Below are 14,038 nucleotides of genomic sequence, written 5' to 3'. Positions count from 1 at the left end.
CACTCTCCAAAGATCTAGAGAACCTGCTGAAGTTTATTCTCCCCAGTCCCTTGAGCATTCAAGGACAGGGGTTGAAAATATAAACAGACACTTTGGAGCCTCAGGAGTCCAAACCAAGAACTCAAAGTAATGTTCAGAATCAGATGTCTAATCAAGGAGGTAAACTGATCTGGCAGCAACAGTTTGAGGCTTGTTCTCCTGTCTAAATAAGTCTTCCAGCCTTAGCTGTGAGCATATAAGCAATTCCTTACTTGTGTAATTTCTGGCCCCTTCCTTCCCTCTGAGGAAGGCCTTCCAGTATGAGGATCCGGCTCTCTTCTCTGCTGGGCAATGAGCTGAGTTCCAGCCAGGCAGCATAGAAGGCTATTATACAGGCCTGATCAGGGTAATCCAGCCAGTGCTTTCTATCTGTTGTCCTCTGGCACCTGCTGCGTCCCTCAACATTCTTCTCTAACCCTCACATCTGTTCCATCATCAGAGCAGCCTTTATGCTCAACGGGCACTAAGTCCACAGATACTCTCCTGTTGTGGTTTATTCAAATGGAGATTGGTATTTTCCCTTCACCACATACAACATCCCTTAAATATTACTAAATTTTGTTTTATTCCTTGTTTTATTACGAGTTGATTTCCTCCTCTTAATTCTATTGTTTTATTGTAGTCTGTTTTGTTCCTTAAAGCCCTCTTACTGGCTTTTGCTTTTATTGTTTTACTATTTTAGTTTTATTTTATTTTTTATTGAGATTTTCTCATTGTTGAGCATAATAAAGAATTACATGACAATATATAATAATGACATACTAGCTCTTCTGTAATGCAAAGTAACAGAGCACTTTATATTTTAAACAAAGATAGTCTTGTGAAGTAAAACAAAGTATTCTAAGATATCTTTGGTTATCAAAGGGTGTGTGTGTGTGTGTGTGTGTGTGTGTGTGTGTGAGCCTCAGGCTCATAAGAATTTTCCCCCCATTCTTTTTTGTGTCCTTGGCAGATTTCAAAATGGAGGATTTTATACACTGGCATGGTTCTCAATATTAAGAAAAGTAAATCTTTATAAATATAGGTGAACATTTCTCAGAATTATTTACCTTTTTTTGGAGCTCCTGGATATTTGTTTCCCAGTTCTTATCTTCTTGTGAGATTTGTCTAAAATTAAATATATAGAAATTCACACTTAGAGAAAAAGAGCTTAGATCATTACTTGTTATTGGTAATTATATTTATTATTTATGTTCCATAACCACTTACCATTAGTCATGACACAACGTGTATCTGTGTTAAACAATACATGATGCAATTATATTAACGTTCAGCCTTAAATAATCATATTCCAAAAACTGGAACTTCTCTACATTTCCCAGGACTGTTAAACGCATGTGCTAGGAGTGATGAACAGTACCCATGAGCTACAATGATATCCTTCAAAAGCTTAGAAGAAATTTTGTGTAATTTTGTGGAGTGCACCATGAAAATTTGGATCACCATCTACAAATATAGCACATCTGTGATATGTCCATTTTTATAGCTTCTAGTTAACTTATCCAAAAGCAACAAGGTTGTATCATCATATAACATCAGCTAAAATTGTATATGTGTTTTGTGTGTCTGACATGTCCAGTCAAAGTCTTCATGCAATGTTACAAGAGATTGACACTATCACACTATTGGGGTGAGTCCCCAAGCCAAAAATAAATCTGGAATCTATGAATATGGTAAAAGGTACTAAACTATGATTCTCTCCATGATTTTTTAAAATCTTGTGGAACACTTTTTGCCCCAATGCTTTCTCCTTTCTCCTTAAACACAAGGTAAGGAACACATGGAGAGCATGACTTCCATAATTCATTATGGCCCTTTTGTCAGCAGTAGCCTTAGGAAGCATCTGTATTTTCTACTCCATACAAAGTAATGTGTTCCATCTGTGTGTGTGTTTCTGCTCTCCCCTCTTATTCAGTCTATGTATGTTTATGTGTTACTGGGAAATAGAGGAAAGGCTGCAGATACTTTGTTCTGGGTCACTTGATCAGGAGGGAATGGGTCTTAGAATGGAGTAGTTGCCAAGATTATGAGCCACTACCAAACTGCCTACCCTCTAGGGATGTACGGGAAGAAAAAAATTGGAATCTTTGGGCCCATTTTCAAATGACCCTTTCTTTTGTCGGCTTCTCCAACCATATCAACTGTGGCTTGGTTTTGTTAAGTTTTAAAGAACTATTGTGGTGATGGATAGACCAAAAGAGATTGACCTCTTCACATAATTTCTTTCCAACAATCCATGAGTTTAAAAAGAATGGATACTTCACTAACAGTGAAAATCAATACAATTTCTTGAGCTATTTAATGGTGTTGCTGTTTTTGATATTTGAAAGGATTGTGGTACAAAATTAAAGGATCCAGGGAAGCAATTCTGAGCAGCCATTTAGAATGGTCCTTCACTTTAGGCTAACACATAGAAGAAAACTCAGATTTTCCATTAAATTTGCACTCTGTAGCAGTTATAGGAATCCTGGAGGATCTATTCATGTATATATTATAGATCTGTTTCCAGATTTTTTTTCTCATTTACATATAATGTGTTCAATTAAAAAAAAAAATTACTTTTGAGTGAGAGTTGGTTTTTTTTAATTACATAAGTCTCAAGTTTCTATCATGATGGTCTCATCCAATATCATGCAACTTGACTTCTCTGTCCTCTCTGTTTCTCAACCCCCTTTATACCCTAACCAAATATGCTCAGGTCAATTTCCTCTTCCTCTATATCTGATTTGGAGGTGCACAGGGCTTCAAAGGGAATCTGGGCACACACATATGCATCACTTTCAGACATATGGACACACTCGCCATAAAAATGTGCTGATAGGTCTTTTGTGAAAAGTTACTTGATATAGCTGTAGATATACTGGCCTGATAAGGACGCAGAAGATAGTGGAAAAACATCCAAATACATCTGCATGTTTCTTAGTTTTCCAGGAAATGGGCAAGCAACCCATTGTTTGAGGTGAGGGGCATTTGAAAGAAATTGAACTACCCTAATAAGATGAGAGATAAATGGGGCTCTAAAAGGGAAGTAGTCTAGTTATTGAATTTTCCATAACTTAACCCAGTGTTTCTCAACCTCAGCAACTTTAAGATGTGTGGACTTCAGCTGGCTGGCTTGGTTGCTGAGGCTGAGAAACACTGAATCTAACCCTTTCCCTTATGATAAAGTTAAAGAAGATTCAGTGAGGGCCTTGTTTTCAGTAAAGCTGGCTGTCAAGACCTGACATTACCTGTGGAAAGTTTTGAGCTTTTTCCTTAGCAAGAACTCAAGGGTACGAACTTTTTGCATTAAGAGGCACTTCACAGCTGTTTCTTCTCTGCTTGCAGGGTTAATTCTCTGGGCTGTCAGCTTCCAAACATGGATTTCATGTTTCAGTTCTAGGAAGAAATAAAATTATTTAGCTGAGACTGACAATATGGCACATTTCAATTTTCCTAGTCACAACATAAGCATATATGATGTCTCTGGCCAAAGATTTGCAATACTACAACCAAATCAGGCACTATCATTCGTGAATTTATACACAGCATTAATCTTCCTTCTGTCTGTAAATGCCTGGGGGCAGGGGGCATTGATGGGAAGTCTTTGTAATGCTTTGTGATAGTTTCATGTTTAGTGTGAATTCAGCCTAAGTGTATACAAGATCTGGTCAGGGATTTGTACAGAGAAAAAGGGAACCCTTAGTGGTATAATACTGCATCTCCAAGTGGCACTGAATAATAACTGCTAAGAAATGGATGCAAAGCAATCTGTGTCAGGATTTTCTTTCTCATGGGAAAGGATTCATCCCGTTATCTTTACAACAATAATAAATAATATTTTGGCTACAGAGATCATGTGAGAAACACCTGTTACTGTGCGTTGTGTATTGTGCTATTTACTGCCACCTACTGGCGTGTGTCTGCTAGTTACCCAGTGGGGGTGGCATGGAGCTATAATATAATGAGAGGAAAATGTTCAGCCTCTCAGTGTGTGTGTGTGTGTGTTTAGCTTTAGCTCAGTATAGTACCGTGTAATCATTTTTATGGACTATGTAGTTGTAACAAACTACCAAGTAGTGTACCTCTTCTCTGAGAGTTTGTTGCTAGAGATTTTGTTAAGCTCGTGTTGCTAATAAGTCTTGGATGCTACATTACATGAGAAGATGTGTTTTTCTTTATATTTTGTATGATATTTGCATTTTATGGAATTTTGCATTTTTATCAATAAACACCAGTTAGTATATATTTTCTGGCTGGATTTTCTTTGGGAAACAAGAAATGGACATTGCATTGTGAACAGCTGCAATGCTGATGTGTATCTTTCCTGGGTAACTTTTCCTGGAGTTTTTGCTGCGCTCTGCACAAACAGGAGTGTTTGTGATTTGCACTCTGCCTGACAGGTTATGGGCCCAGTGGTGCTGTGCCGGCCCAGGCTTGAAGGCCCGGGCGTGGAGTGTTGTCCCAGCATTATGGTCCCAGGAGTGCTAGTCCCAGGACTGTGGTACCAGGCATGTGCTAGCCCAGGCGTGAAGTTCCAGGCGTGTTTTGCCATGGATGCCTGTGCTGGAAGCCAGGACTGAAATTCCTAAGTGACGGGATTTATGGATTTATCACCCTGCTTGTGAGCATCTGGTCAACGTTTCGTTTGGTTTGGATTCTTTCTGTGTCAAGTGCCTGTTATAAAGTGTGCAACATGGCGATGACAACAGTGAGTCTTCCATTTGAAAGACTGAATTCAAAGAACTACCAGACATGGAGTATAAAGATGAAATCTTTCTTCATGAAAGAAGGGCTCTGGCAAGTTGTAAACAATCCTGCGCCAGCAGCACCTACAGATGCCGAGTGAATCTTGCTTGACCGTGCGTATGGTAATCTGCTTTTGGGACTTGAGTCTTCAGAACTAGTGCATGTTCGTAATTTGGAGACTGCTAATGGATGCTGGGAGGCTTTGCGTGAAATCTATGCAAGACAGACTTCAGCTGCCATCGTAAGTTTGTCAAAGCAGTTGTATAACCTTAAATTGGAGCAAGGTGCTAATGTGATTGAGCATCTGAACAAGATGAAAACTATGTTTGCTGAGTTGGCAGATCGTAATATTCAGCTTCCCGAGAATCAAAAAGTATGTATAATACTTTCGAGTCTGGATGATTCGTTTGATATGCTTGTAGAAGCTGTGCATGCCTTACCACCTGCAGATCTTACCGTGGACTACCTTACAAACAGGTTGCAGGAAATTCAGTGAAGGTTCAATCTGAACCTTCAGAGACTACTCTATAGATGCTAAATATTATTAGATCCAGGGGCCATCGTGTGGTCTGGAGATCAAGGAGGAGATTCACATTTCTCCATTGATCCAATATTATTGTGTTTGATTTCTAGAAATCCATTAGGGAAAAAACAATAGTTAATTAAATAATGGAAATGGTGCTTGTTCCAAAACATCCATCAGTCATTTTATGTATTCATTAGAAAGTTAACAGACATTAAAGTTTACTACAAAAATTACAAATGCAGTCATTCAAGGGTACCACTCTAAAAATGTTTGAAACTAAAAGAGGTTCAGTGTAGATAAAACTACACAACAGATTAGAGCACTTTAGATCTAAAGTGCTATGACTGGCATTTTGTTCATTTATAGACTTAAATCTTATTCTCAAATACGTTAAATATTCATAGTATGTTATTCATAGCTATGTCAATTTATGTAATTACTTTACCTAGAGAGCATTGAGAATGTGAAATCTTATTCAACATTTAAATCCTTTTCTTTCTCTTGGCACCAGATCATTCTGATGTATAAAAGATTAATGTACAGTTAAGTTGAATGTTGAACTCTTTTTGTTAAGTATTAAATATAATCCCATTGTCAATGGTTTTAAGCTTTTGGTTTGAATCATGAGTTCTTTTTTAACAAATTACTTCTACTACATCATTCTGAACCTTAAAACCTATCTAACACATAAGTGAGCATTTCCAGAAGTTGAGTATTTCTATCAGAAGCTAAGCCAGAATATAGCTTATCATGAATTGTTGTGATGAACTATGCCACCCTAGGACTTTAAGAGACCCTGGTGGGATGGTTTGCCACTTCTCCCACCAATCATTTTAGATCACCCAAAATGCAATCTGCATTTCAGTAATCTAAGATGGAGATAATAACATGAAAAGGAGCTGGACAACGGCTGACTCCTATAACAAAGGCCACCACCTACAGGATCAGCATGGTCAAAAATGTCAAAACTACAAGCGAACCTCAAATGCTATGAATTCAGCAAATGGCCCACAGTGATTAAATAAATGTAAGCAGAAATTAGATGGTGACAGTGATGACAGCAGTGAGGGGGGGGGTTTGTTACTTTGTATCTTGCCTTTTCTCCAGGAGTCCAAGGCACCTTAAATGACGGTTTCCTTTCATTTTTATTCGCATAACAGCCCAGAATTAAGAAAATGACTGAATCTGTCACCTGTTAAGTTTCCATGGCTGCACTAAGCAGGGAGACGGGCCTCATGGCCCAAATGGCCCTTTCCAAATCATTCATAAAATGAAGGTTTAAGCCATTTTGAAAACCATAGCTTAGAATGCCATGGTAATGGTTCAAAATTGTGCACTAGATTTTTTTATCATAGTAATTATTATGGGTATCATTTCTACAATATTTTGCAATGCAGAAAATGCTTTTTACTTTCATAACTTCACAGCAACCCTAGAAGATAGGTTAAGATGAGAGGCAACAAGGGTGAAAACTATCTAGTGAAGCCTCATAATTGATTAAAGATCTGAACCTGGATTTCTATGGTCATAATTAGCATTGTTCTAATTACATTCTATGTGTTCAGCTAATATACATTTTCAGTGAAGAAAAAAGACATATTGACAAAGAACTATAATTCAGTTGCCAGCATTTTCACACAATCTGCCATCTAAGTGGGGGCAATGCATCAAAGTCTTACACTTTACTATCTTTCAATTTATAAAAATGTCCATAATGGAATCAGAAATACAATATTCCTTTACTATTGAGATTTGCAGGACTGCCTTCCTATCGTACATCTGATCCTTACAGCTACTGAATTCTGACCTGAATGGGACATATGCCATAAGGTTCACTTTTCATCACCTGTTTACTTATTTATCTGCACAATACCAATTTTGTGTAATTTTCTTCTGCAGTAGATCAAATTCAAAATCACAAATTACTGCTCTTCACTCAGCTAAAAACCTGACAGTGTAATTTGTTGCCAAGAAAATTGCATTCAGTCTTGAAAACTATCAAAACAATTCCCATTTATTCCCTATAAAGACACTGCATCTCAAAGTGTTAGGTTTCTAGGTTACATCATTTCCAAAATCAAGCTGACAACATTTTTCATAAGGTTACACTTTGGCAACTATCTGGAGAAAAAAACCCTTCTGCAATTCATTACATTCTTTCAGACAAAGAATATACCTCTGAGTGAGTGCATCTATGTACTGTAGTATATATTTCTGCACAATTAAACAACTGCTGGAATCAAGAAGAAATTGACTGATGCAATCAACATCAAAGCCTGATATATTCATTAGTCTATTGAGCAGTGTGGGATAGTTTGAAAAAGAAGCATTAAAATGGATATCAGTAGGTTAATAACCATTATTGGTTAATTTCACATATATTTTATATTGAAAAATATACAGTTTGTTCAGAATCTCTATTTCCAAAGTCAATGAGCATACAAATAATATTAGGTGCATTTTATTATAAGTCAGCAAAAATCAGAAAACACAGTAATTAGCAGCTGAAAAGTACAAAACATGACAAAACAAGGCATGAAAATAGTGAGCATAAATTTAATATTTTTCATGTAAGAAAAACAGCACTTTTTTCAATGTGAAGTCCCCTTTGAGCTCATGTGCCAGGCCAAGTGGCCCTCCTGCTCCTTTCTAATTGGCATTGCTTCCCATATAAAATCTGTTATACCCATATTTACTGTATATAATATGATCTTTTCCTGCACTGAAACTGACACATCTTTGTTGAAATCTGCAAGTTCCTCTTTCAGAGATTACACCAAAAGTGCAAAAATTGGATGTCACAAGTGTAGTACTTTTCCCTGCTTTGTAAGACCATCTAAAACCTGTTTGATTACCAGGGAGAGTTATCTTTACATGTTTAAAATATATCTGGACCACAGAGTCAGCCATTTCAATCAGGCACTGGTTATCAATGAATCAGACATTTACACTGAAGCAATTCCCGTTCTGAAAGTTATTCCTCTACATGGACCTAGCAGGATTTGTTCAAGAAGGATGCTGTGATTGCACCTCAATAGGCATGGTAGTTCATGAAACACCTCTTAAATGAGGTACTTTCTTTTGGCAGGTTATCATGCTATCATCATCATCATAATCATTCCAAGAAGCAACATCATCTTGTGGTAGTTCAGTTTTCAAGCCATGTAAAATGATCCACGTACCCCCGTCACCAGCAATCTGTCACTAAATCAAGCAGAGTACTTCAATTTTCAGAACAGAAATAAATTATGTATGGGCAGATAATCTTTCATATTAAATTTGTTTTGAAGGAGCTGTGTGATGACAGCCTAAATACACCTCTATCAAGCTTTACAACCATTCACTAAGATTTTATATTAGATATGCCATTTTAGGAAAACACAAAAACTTAAATTATTATTCATCTGACAGTGAACTAGAGCAAAGGTAATTGCTTCTTGTTTAACCATGAAAATATCTGCTCACACAAATGGAGCAGGAATAGTTCTCGAATTGCTTTGGTTTTCCACAATTTGGAATGAGGGGTGGGAGAAGAAACTTTTTTAAAAAAATCATGGGAATTATTTTACCTGAACATTAAATTACTGATATGAGAGGATTATCTCCAGGAACAGTTATACACACTGGTTCTTACTCTGTTTCATTCAATGATACCTATTTCATCTGGCAGAACCTCTCTAAGATGGTTCCAAGAAGAAAAAAGTCCAAATTCTTCCTACCTAAATTCTTTTTAGCAGAGCCTTCCCAACATAGGTGCCATGTTGATGGCAACTGCCAGAATTCCCAGCCAGCATAGTGTTCATATGTGGAAGGGGCCAAAGGAAGATTGCTTTAATCACTGCTCCAGCATTACTATGGGACTTCAGAAATAGCAATTTGTTATACCATACCTGATTGATTTATAGTTTATTTTACTTGTAGACCATCAGTCACCTAAATCCCTGAATAGTCTAAAACAGTGCTTTTCAAACTTGGCAACTTTAAAATGTGTAAACTTCAACTCCCAGAAATCTCCAGCCACCATGCTGGCTGGGGAATTCTGGGAGCTGAAGTCCATACATCTTAAAGTTGCCAAGTTTGAAAAACACTGTGCTAAAACAATGCCAAGGGTCTAATGCCAATTTAAAACGTGCAACTTCCTAGATTATATAAACGTAGTAAAATATTATGTTAAAATTGAACCAAATTATCATTTTGGTGACAGGGTTAAAATGTTTAAAAACAATAAATGAATGTTACAGACCTATCAGAAACATTTTTTTTAAGTCTTCCTAAAGACCAGTATGGGTGGCAGTCCCCATCTTATATTGGGAAATGACTTCCACAAATGGAGAAAGCTCAAGCTCAAGTAGTAGACAGATAGACCATGTACCTCTAGGGGTGAGTCTCCCCAGATGTTCTTAGTGGAAAATGAAATCTTGCAAGAAGAGTGTTTTCCCTAGTGTTCTGGGCACATGCCATCCAGGCCATCAAATCCAACCACTGGCTCAGTGTAAGAGTTCAAAATGAATTAACCCAACAATACACTGTCTAGTCTCCATTGCCTCTCTGGCAACTCATTTTACTATCTCATATTTAGTTGGAATCTGCCTTCCTGTAATGTAATGCATTATTCCATATCCTGCTTTCTGGACTGAGAGAGAAGGGACCTACCTTCTTCTACATGATACCCTTCAAGGTGTTTGAAGAGCACTCTCATTCCTCACCTCTCCCACCCAATCTTTTCAGGACAAAACATACCCAGCTATTTCAATCTTTCTTCCTGGAACTTAGTTTGTAGCTCCCTGATCATCGTGGTTACTCTGAATAAGTTCCAACTTTTCTGAATCCTTCAAAAGTGTGGCACCCATAACTGGACATAGTATGTGATGTGGGATCTGATCAAAGCAGAATATAGTGGAAAGATTATGTCTTTGATTTGGAAATTATACTTCTGTTGATACAACCTAAAAATGCATTTGTCCTCATTGTAGCCAGTCATACTGCTGTCTGTTTTATTCAATTTTCAATAAACTATTATTCCAAGATCTCTTTTGCAAGTACTATTATCAAGCTAGGAATCCCCCATCCTAACTTTGCACTTGTCTTTTTAAGTGTACGTGTAGCCCTTTTTCCAACCTATCAGGATCATTTTGAATTTTATTTCTGTTTTTTATGGTATCAGCTATCCCACCTAATTTTGTATCATCTGCACATTTGATCAGCACTCCATCCCTTCTTCACCCAAAACAGTAATAAAAAATGTTGAAGAGTAAACAATCCAACCCCTTTCTGAAATCCTAATTTATGTTTCTCTCAAATTCAATGAAAGATCATTGATCAGAACTCTTTGAGTCTAATTTTAAAGACAGCAGCATATCCACCTAATTGTCATGCCAGCCAGCCCACACTAAACAAGCCTGCTAATCAGCATCCTGTGGGTATGTTGTTGAATGCTTTGCTCATGCCAAGATACATTATGTCTACTACATTACAACAATCTATTAAGGAGGTTACCCAATCAAAAAATGAGATAAAACTAGTCGGTCAACATTTGTTCTTAACAAGTCCATGATGACTTCTGATAATTACTGCATTGTTTTCCAGATGCTTTCAGATTAATCTTTTTATTATATGCTGTACAATCTTCCCAGATAACAAACTGGTTTGAATTTTTTCTTTTTTTAAAAAGATAGGGGCAACATGTATGCTCCTCCAGTCATCTGGCAGTTTCCCAGCACTTCTCAAATATAACATATAAGGATTCAGACAGACCATCAGACAGTTCTTCAGCACGGTAATATGAAGTTCATCTGGCACCGGGTAGTTGAACTTTGCTTAAAGTCAAAAGGCCTGACCATGTTTCAATCATCCTCAAGTTCCATTCCTCCCCTTTCATTTTGCCTTTTGCAATTTTCTGGTCGAATACGTAAGGAGGTGTGGGGGTATGGGTGGGGGGTTGTTTTTTGTTTTTGATCTGTGTTTTGTTTTGTTTCTGAAAAGACTGAACCAAATAGGAATTGAGTAATTCTACCTCTTCTTTATAATCTGTTAGCAATTTGTCTTCTTCACTGAGCAGCTGATACACTGATAATTTCCCTTTCCTTTTATTTTGCATAGCTCTGTTTAAACAGCCCTGTTTGTTGTTCTTCGCATTCTTTACTAAACTTAGCCCATTCTTAGCTTTTGTTTTCTGACACAAGGTCTGCAATTTCAGACTATCTATTTGTACCCTTCCTTGTGACCTGGTCCTCTTTCCATTACCCATATGTGTTTGTTTGTTTGTTTGTTTTAAGATCTTCACTGAGCTTTTTGTGTAACCACATGAACTTCTTTTCTTGTTCCCCATTTTTCTGCTATTAAAAATGTTGCCAGTTATCCTTTTCATATCTCCTTTAAAATTCCCACTCATCTTGAGCTCCTTTTCTGATTAGTTCCTCCTGCCATGGCATCTACTTTTCCAAAATCCAAGAAATGTATTCGATATTGCTTAGTTTTATACTTCTTTAGGGTCAAGAACATTAACCTTACACAATCACATTGTCCTATGTTTCTGCTACAAAGTCCTTCCTATTAATTAGCATCAAATAACACCTTGTACAGTTCCCAAAAGCAAACTTGCAGCTATTGTAAACATTTCAGAATTGGTGTAAAATGTGACATATGTTTCAGAGACCAACCTGGCTGCAGCATTTGAAGTTTCCAAGTATTACACAAGGGCAACCTTATGTGAACATTACAGAAACCAAATCTGGAGCATAACTGTAACTTTCTTATGACATGATTGTCTAGGAATGGACAAAGCTGCATATCAGCTAATGCTAAGAAAAGTGCTTCTGATTATAAACAAGGAGTAAGAGATCAGTCTATTTTCAGAGTCACTCCAAAGCTGCCTATCTTCTCATTCTAGGAGAGTGTGACTATCTAGGCAGTTGTAGGCAATCCTGGTATTACAACCCAATAATGAGTATTCCCAATCCATCTGGATTCAATTTCAATTTATTTTTCCTCATCCAACCCATTACATTGCAGCCAACTATTCAAGGCAGCCATGCCATTGTTTTATGATGTTGTCATAGAAAAAGGTATTTGAATGTGATCATCATATTGATAACACTTGCTTTCAGATCTGCTGATGATCTCTTCCAGCAGTTTCATATATGTGTTAAAAAGTGTTGGAGATTCAATGGAGTGTTTAGGGACCCCATGCATCAGCTCCAGGCTCATGGAATATAGGCTCAACTGACACCATCTAGTACCTTCCTAACTGACATGAGCAGAACAATTTCAGTGGAGATTTCCTCAAACTACCAAGTGGTCTAGAAGGATATCATGGTCAATTATATTGAAAGCCACTGAGAAATCTTGGAGAACCAACAGATTCTCTGTCTTCAAATGAAAATATCATCTACCAGACTAAACCAGGCAATCTCAGCCCTATAAACTTTGTGTGAGATGGGCAGTTATATAAATATGATAAATAAAATAAATAATAAATAATCCATCCTAAAACCAGTTTAAAATGGCTCTACATACTTATTTAATTTAGTCTGTCTTAAGCACTCTCATTTTTCTTGCACAGACATAGAATGCTAGAAACTGGCCTATAATTGAAGGACCACCAGAGGCTTTCCATAAAATTGATCTTATAGGGGCCTACTTAAATAGTTCCTCTCCCTCACAGAAGCATTAAAATTTATCAGGTGAATTCCCAAGCTTCATTGCCTATTGATATAAACCATGCCAGGCAAGGTTCAGGTGAACAGGTGGTAGATCACACTCTTCAATTAGTGTGGATGTAGGTCTTCTCTCCATCCATAGTTCCTTCATACATTTCAGATATCCCCTCTCATTAGGTGTACAGTTGTAGTAGCATTCCATCAATTCCAAATTCTCTTGTCTCGTCCATATATGGTTTCTTCTAGTAGCCCACTTATTGTCAGGTTGTCTTGGTTCCCCAACATCTAGCATGGACCTTGTTAATCCAGGTGATGTCTGAGCCGGCATGACTCTCTTAGTTCATGGCACTCTCATATCCAAGGTAGGCAGATGTAGCATTAGGGAATCTTTGCCCAAGGACCCCTACTGGTAAGGTAGATACCATCCAGGATTTGAACCCCAGTCAAAGAGTGGTGCTGTAACCACTACACTATCCAGCCACTTGTATATATATATATGGTTGCAGCCTGAATAACAAAGATCCCAACCAAATTCAAATTGTCTCATTCCTTTACTACAAACCCTAAAAGAATGTATTACATTATTTAAGTAGCAAATACACTGATCTGCAATTCTGTCTCTCCTTTTCACTTCAAAGTATCTGTCATAAAGAATGACAAGGAATAGGAAGCATATTTTTTAGCTCATTTACTGGACCTCAAAGGACTCTCTGTATTATTATACCCTTCTTTTACTGAAAAATAGCAAAGCATTAATTCTCCACAAACTAATTATTAGTAGCATCCCAATCCAGAGTAAAAATCAGAACCCTCTGTAGCTGCTAGGACAGAAACAGATTTGAGAATGACCTCTTTGCCCCTGAAGAATGTAAAGGAAACTAGTTCAGGATTTCCACCAATTCCACTTATTTTATCCAGAAAATGTTCAAATGTCCTCACTTTTCTACAATAAAAGTAGGATAATATTTGAATGCTCCAAAATAGGGCTCCCCCAGCCCACCCCAAGAATGGCTATATAGGTGTTTCTAGTGAAACCTGAAAACAACATGAGAAAAAGATGTATAGAAGAAACTAGAACAGAAACAGA

At 37.3% G+C, this 14,038-nt stretch overlaps 1 protein-coding gene across 1 annotated transcript in view; it reads right to left on the bottom strand.

Moving 5' to 3' along the window:
* OCA2 (OCA2 melanosomal transmembrane protein) overlaps positions 1-14,038 on the bottom strand; it is a 155,863-nt gene that overhangs the window by 64,957 nt on the left and 76,868 nt on the right. Inside the window, exons 16-17 of the mRNA XM_088144465.1 lie at positions 3,270-3,417; positions 1,089-1,146 (exon numbers count right to left, since the gene is read on the bottom strand). Of these exons, the coding sequence (XP_088000591.1) occupies positions 1,089-1,146; positions 3,270-3,417 (206 nt within the window). The remainder of the gene's footprint in view (positions 1-1,088; positions 1,147-3,269; positions 3,418-14,038) is intronic.

Source organism: Python bivittatus, unplaced genomic scaffold (genome assembly GCF_059951505.1).
Source record: "Python bivittatus isolate LINGU-HERP-01145 unplaced genomic scaffold, Pbiv_v1 ctg000350_np1212, whole genome shotgun sequence".
Taxonomy (NCBI): Eukaryota; Metazoa; Chordata; class Lepidosauria; order Squamata; family Pythonidae; genus Python; species Python bivittatus.
This window is presented reverse-complemented; position numbering and strand designations above follow the sequence as displayed.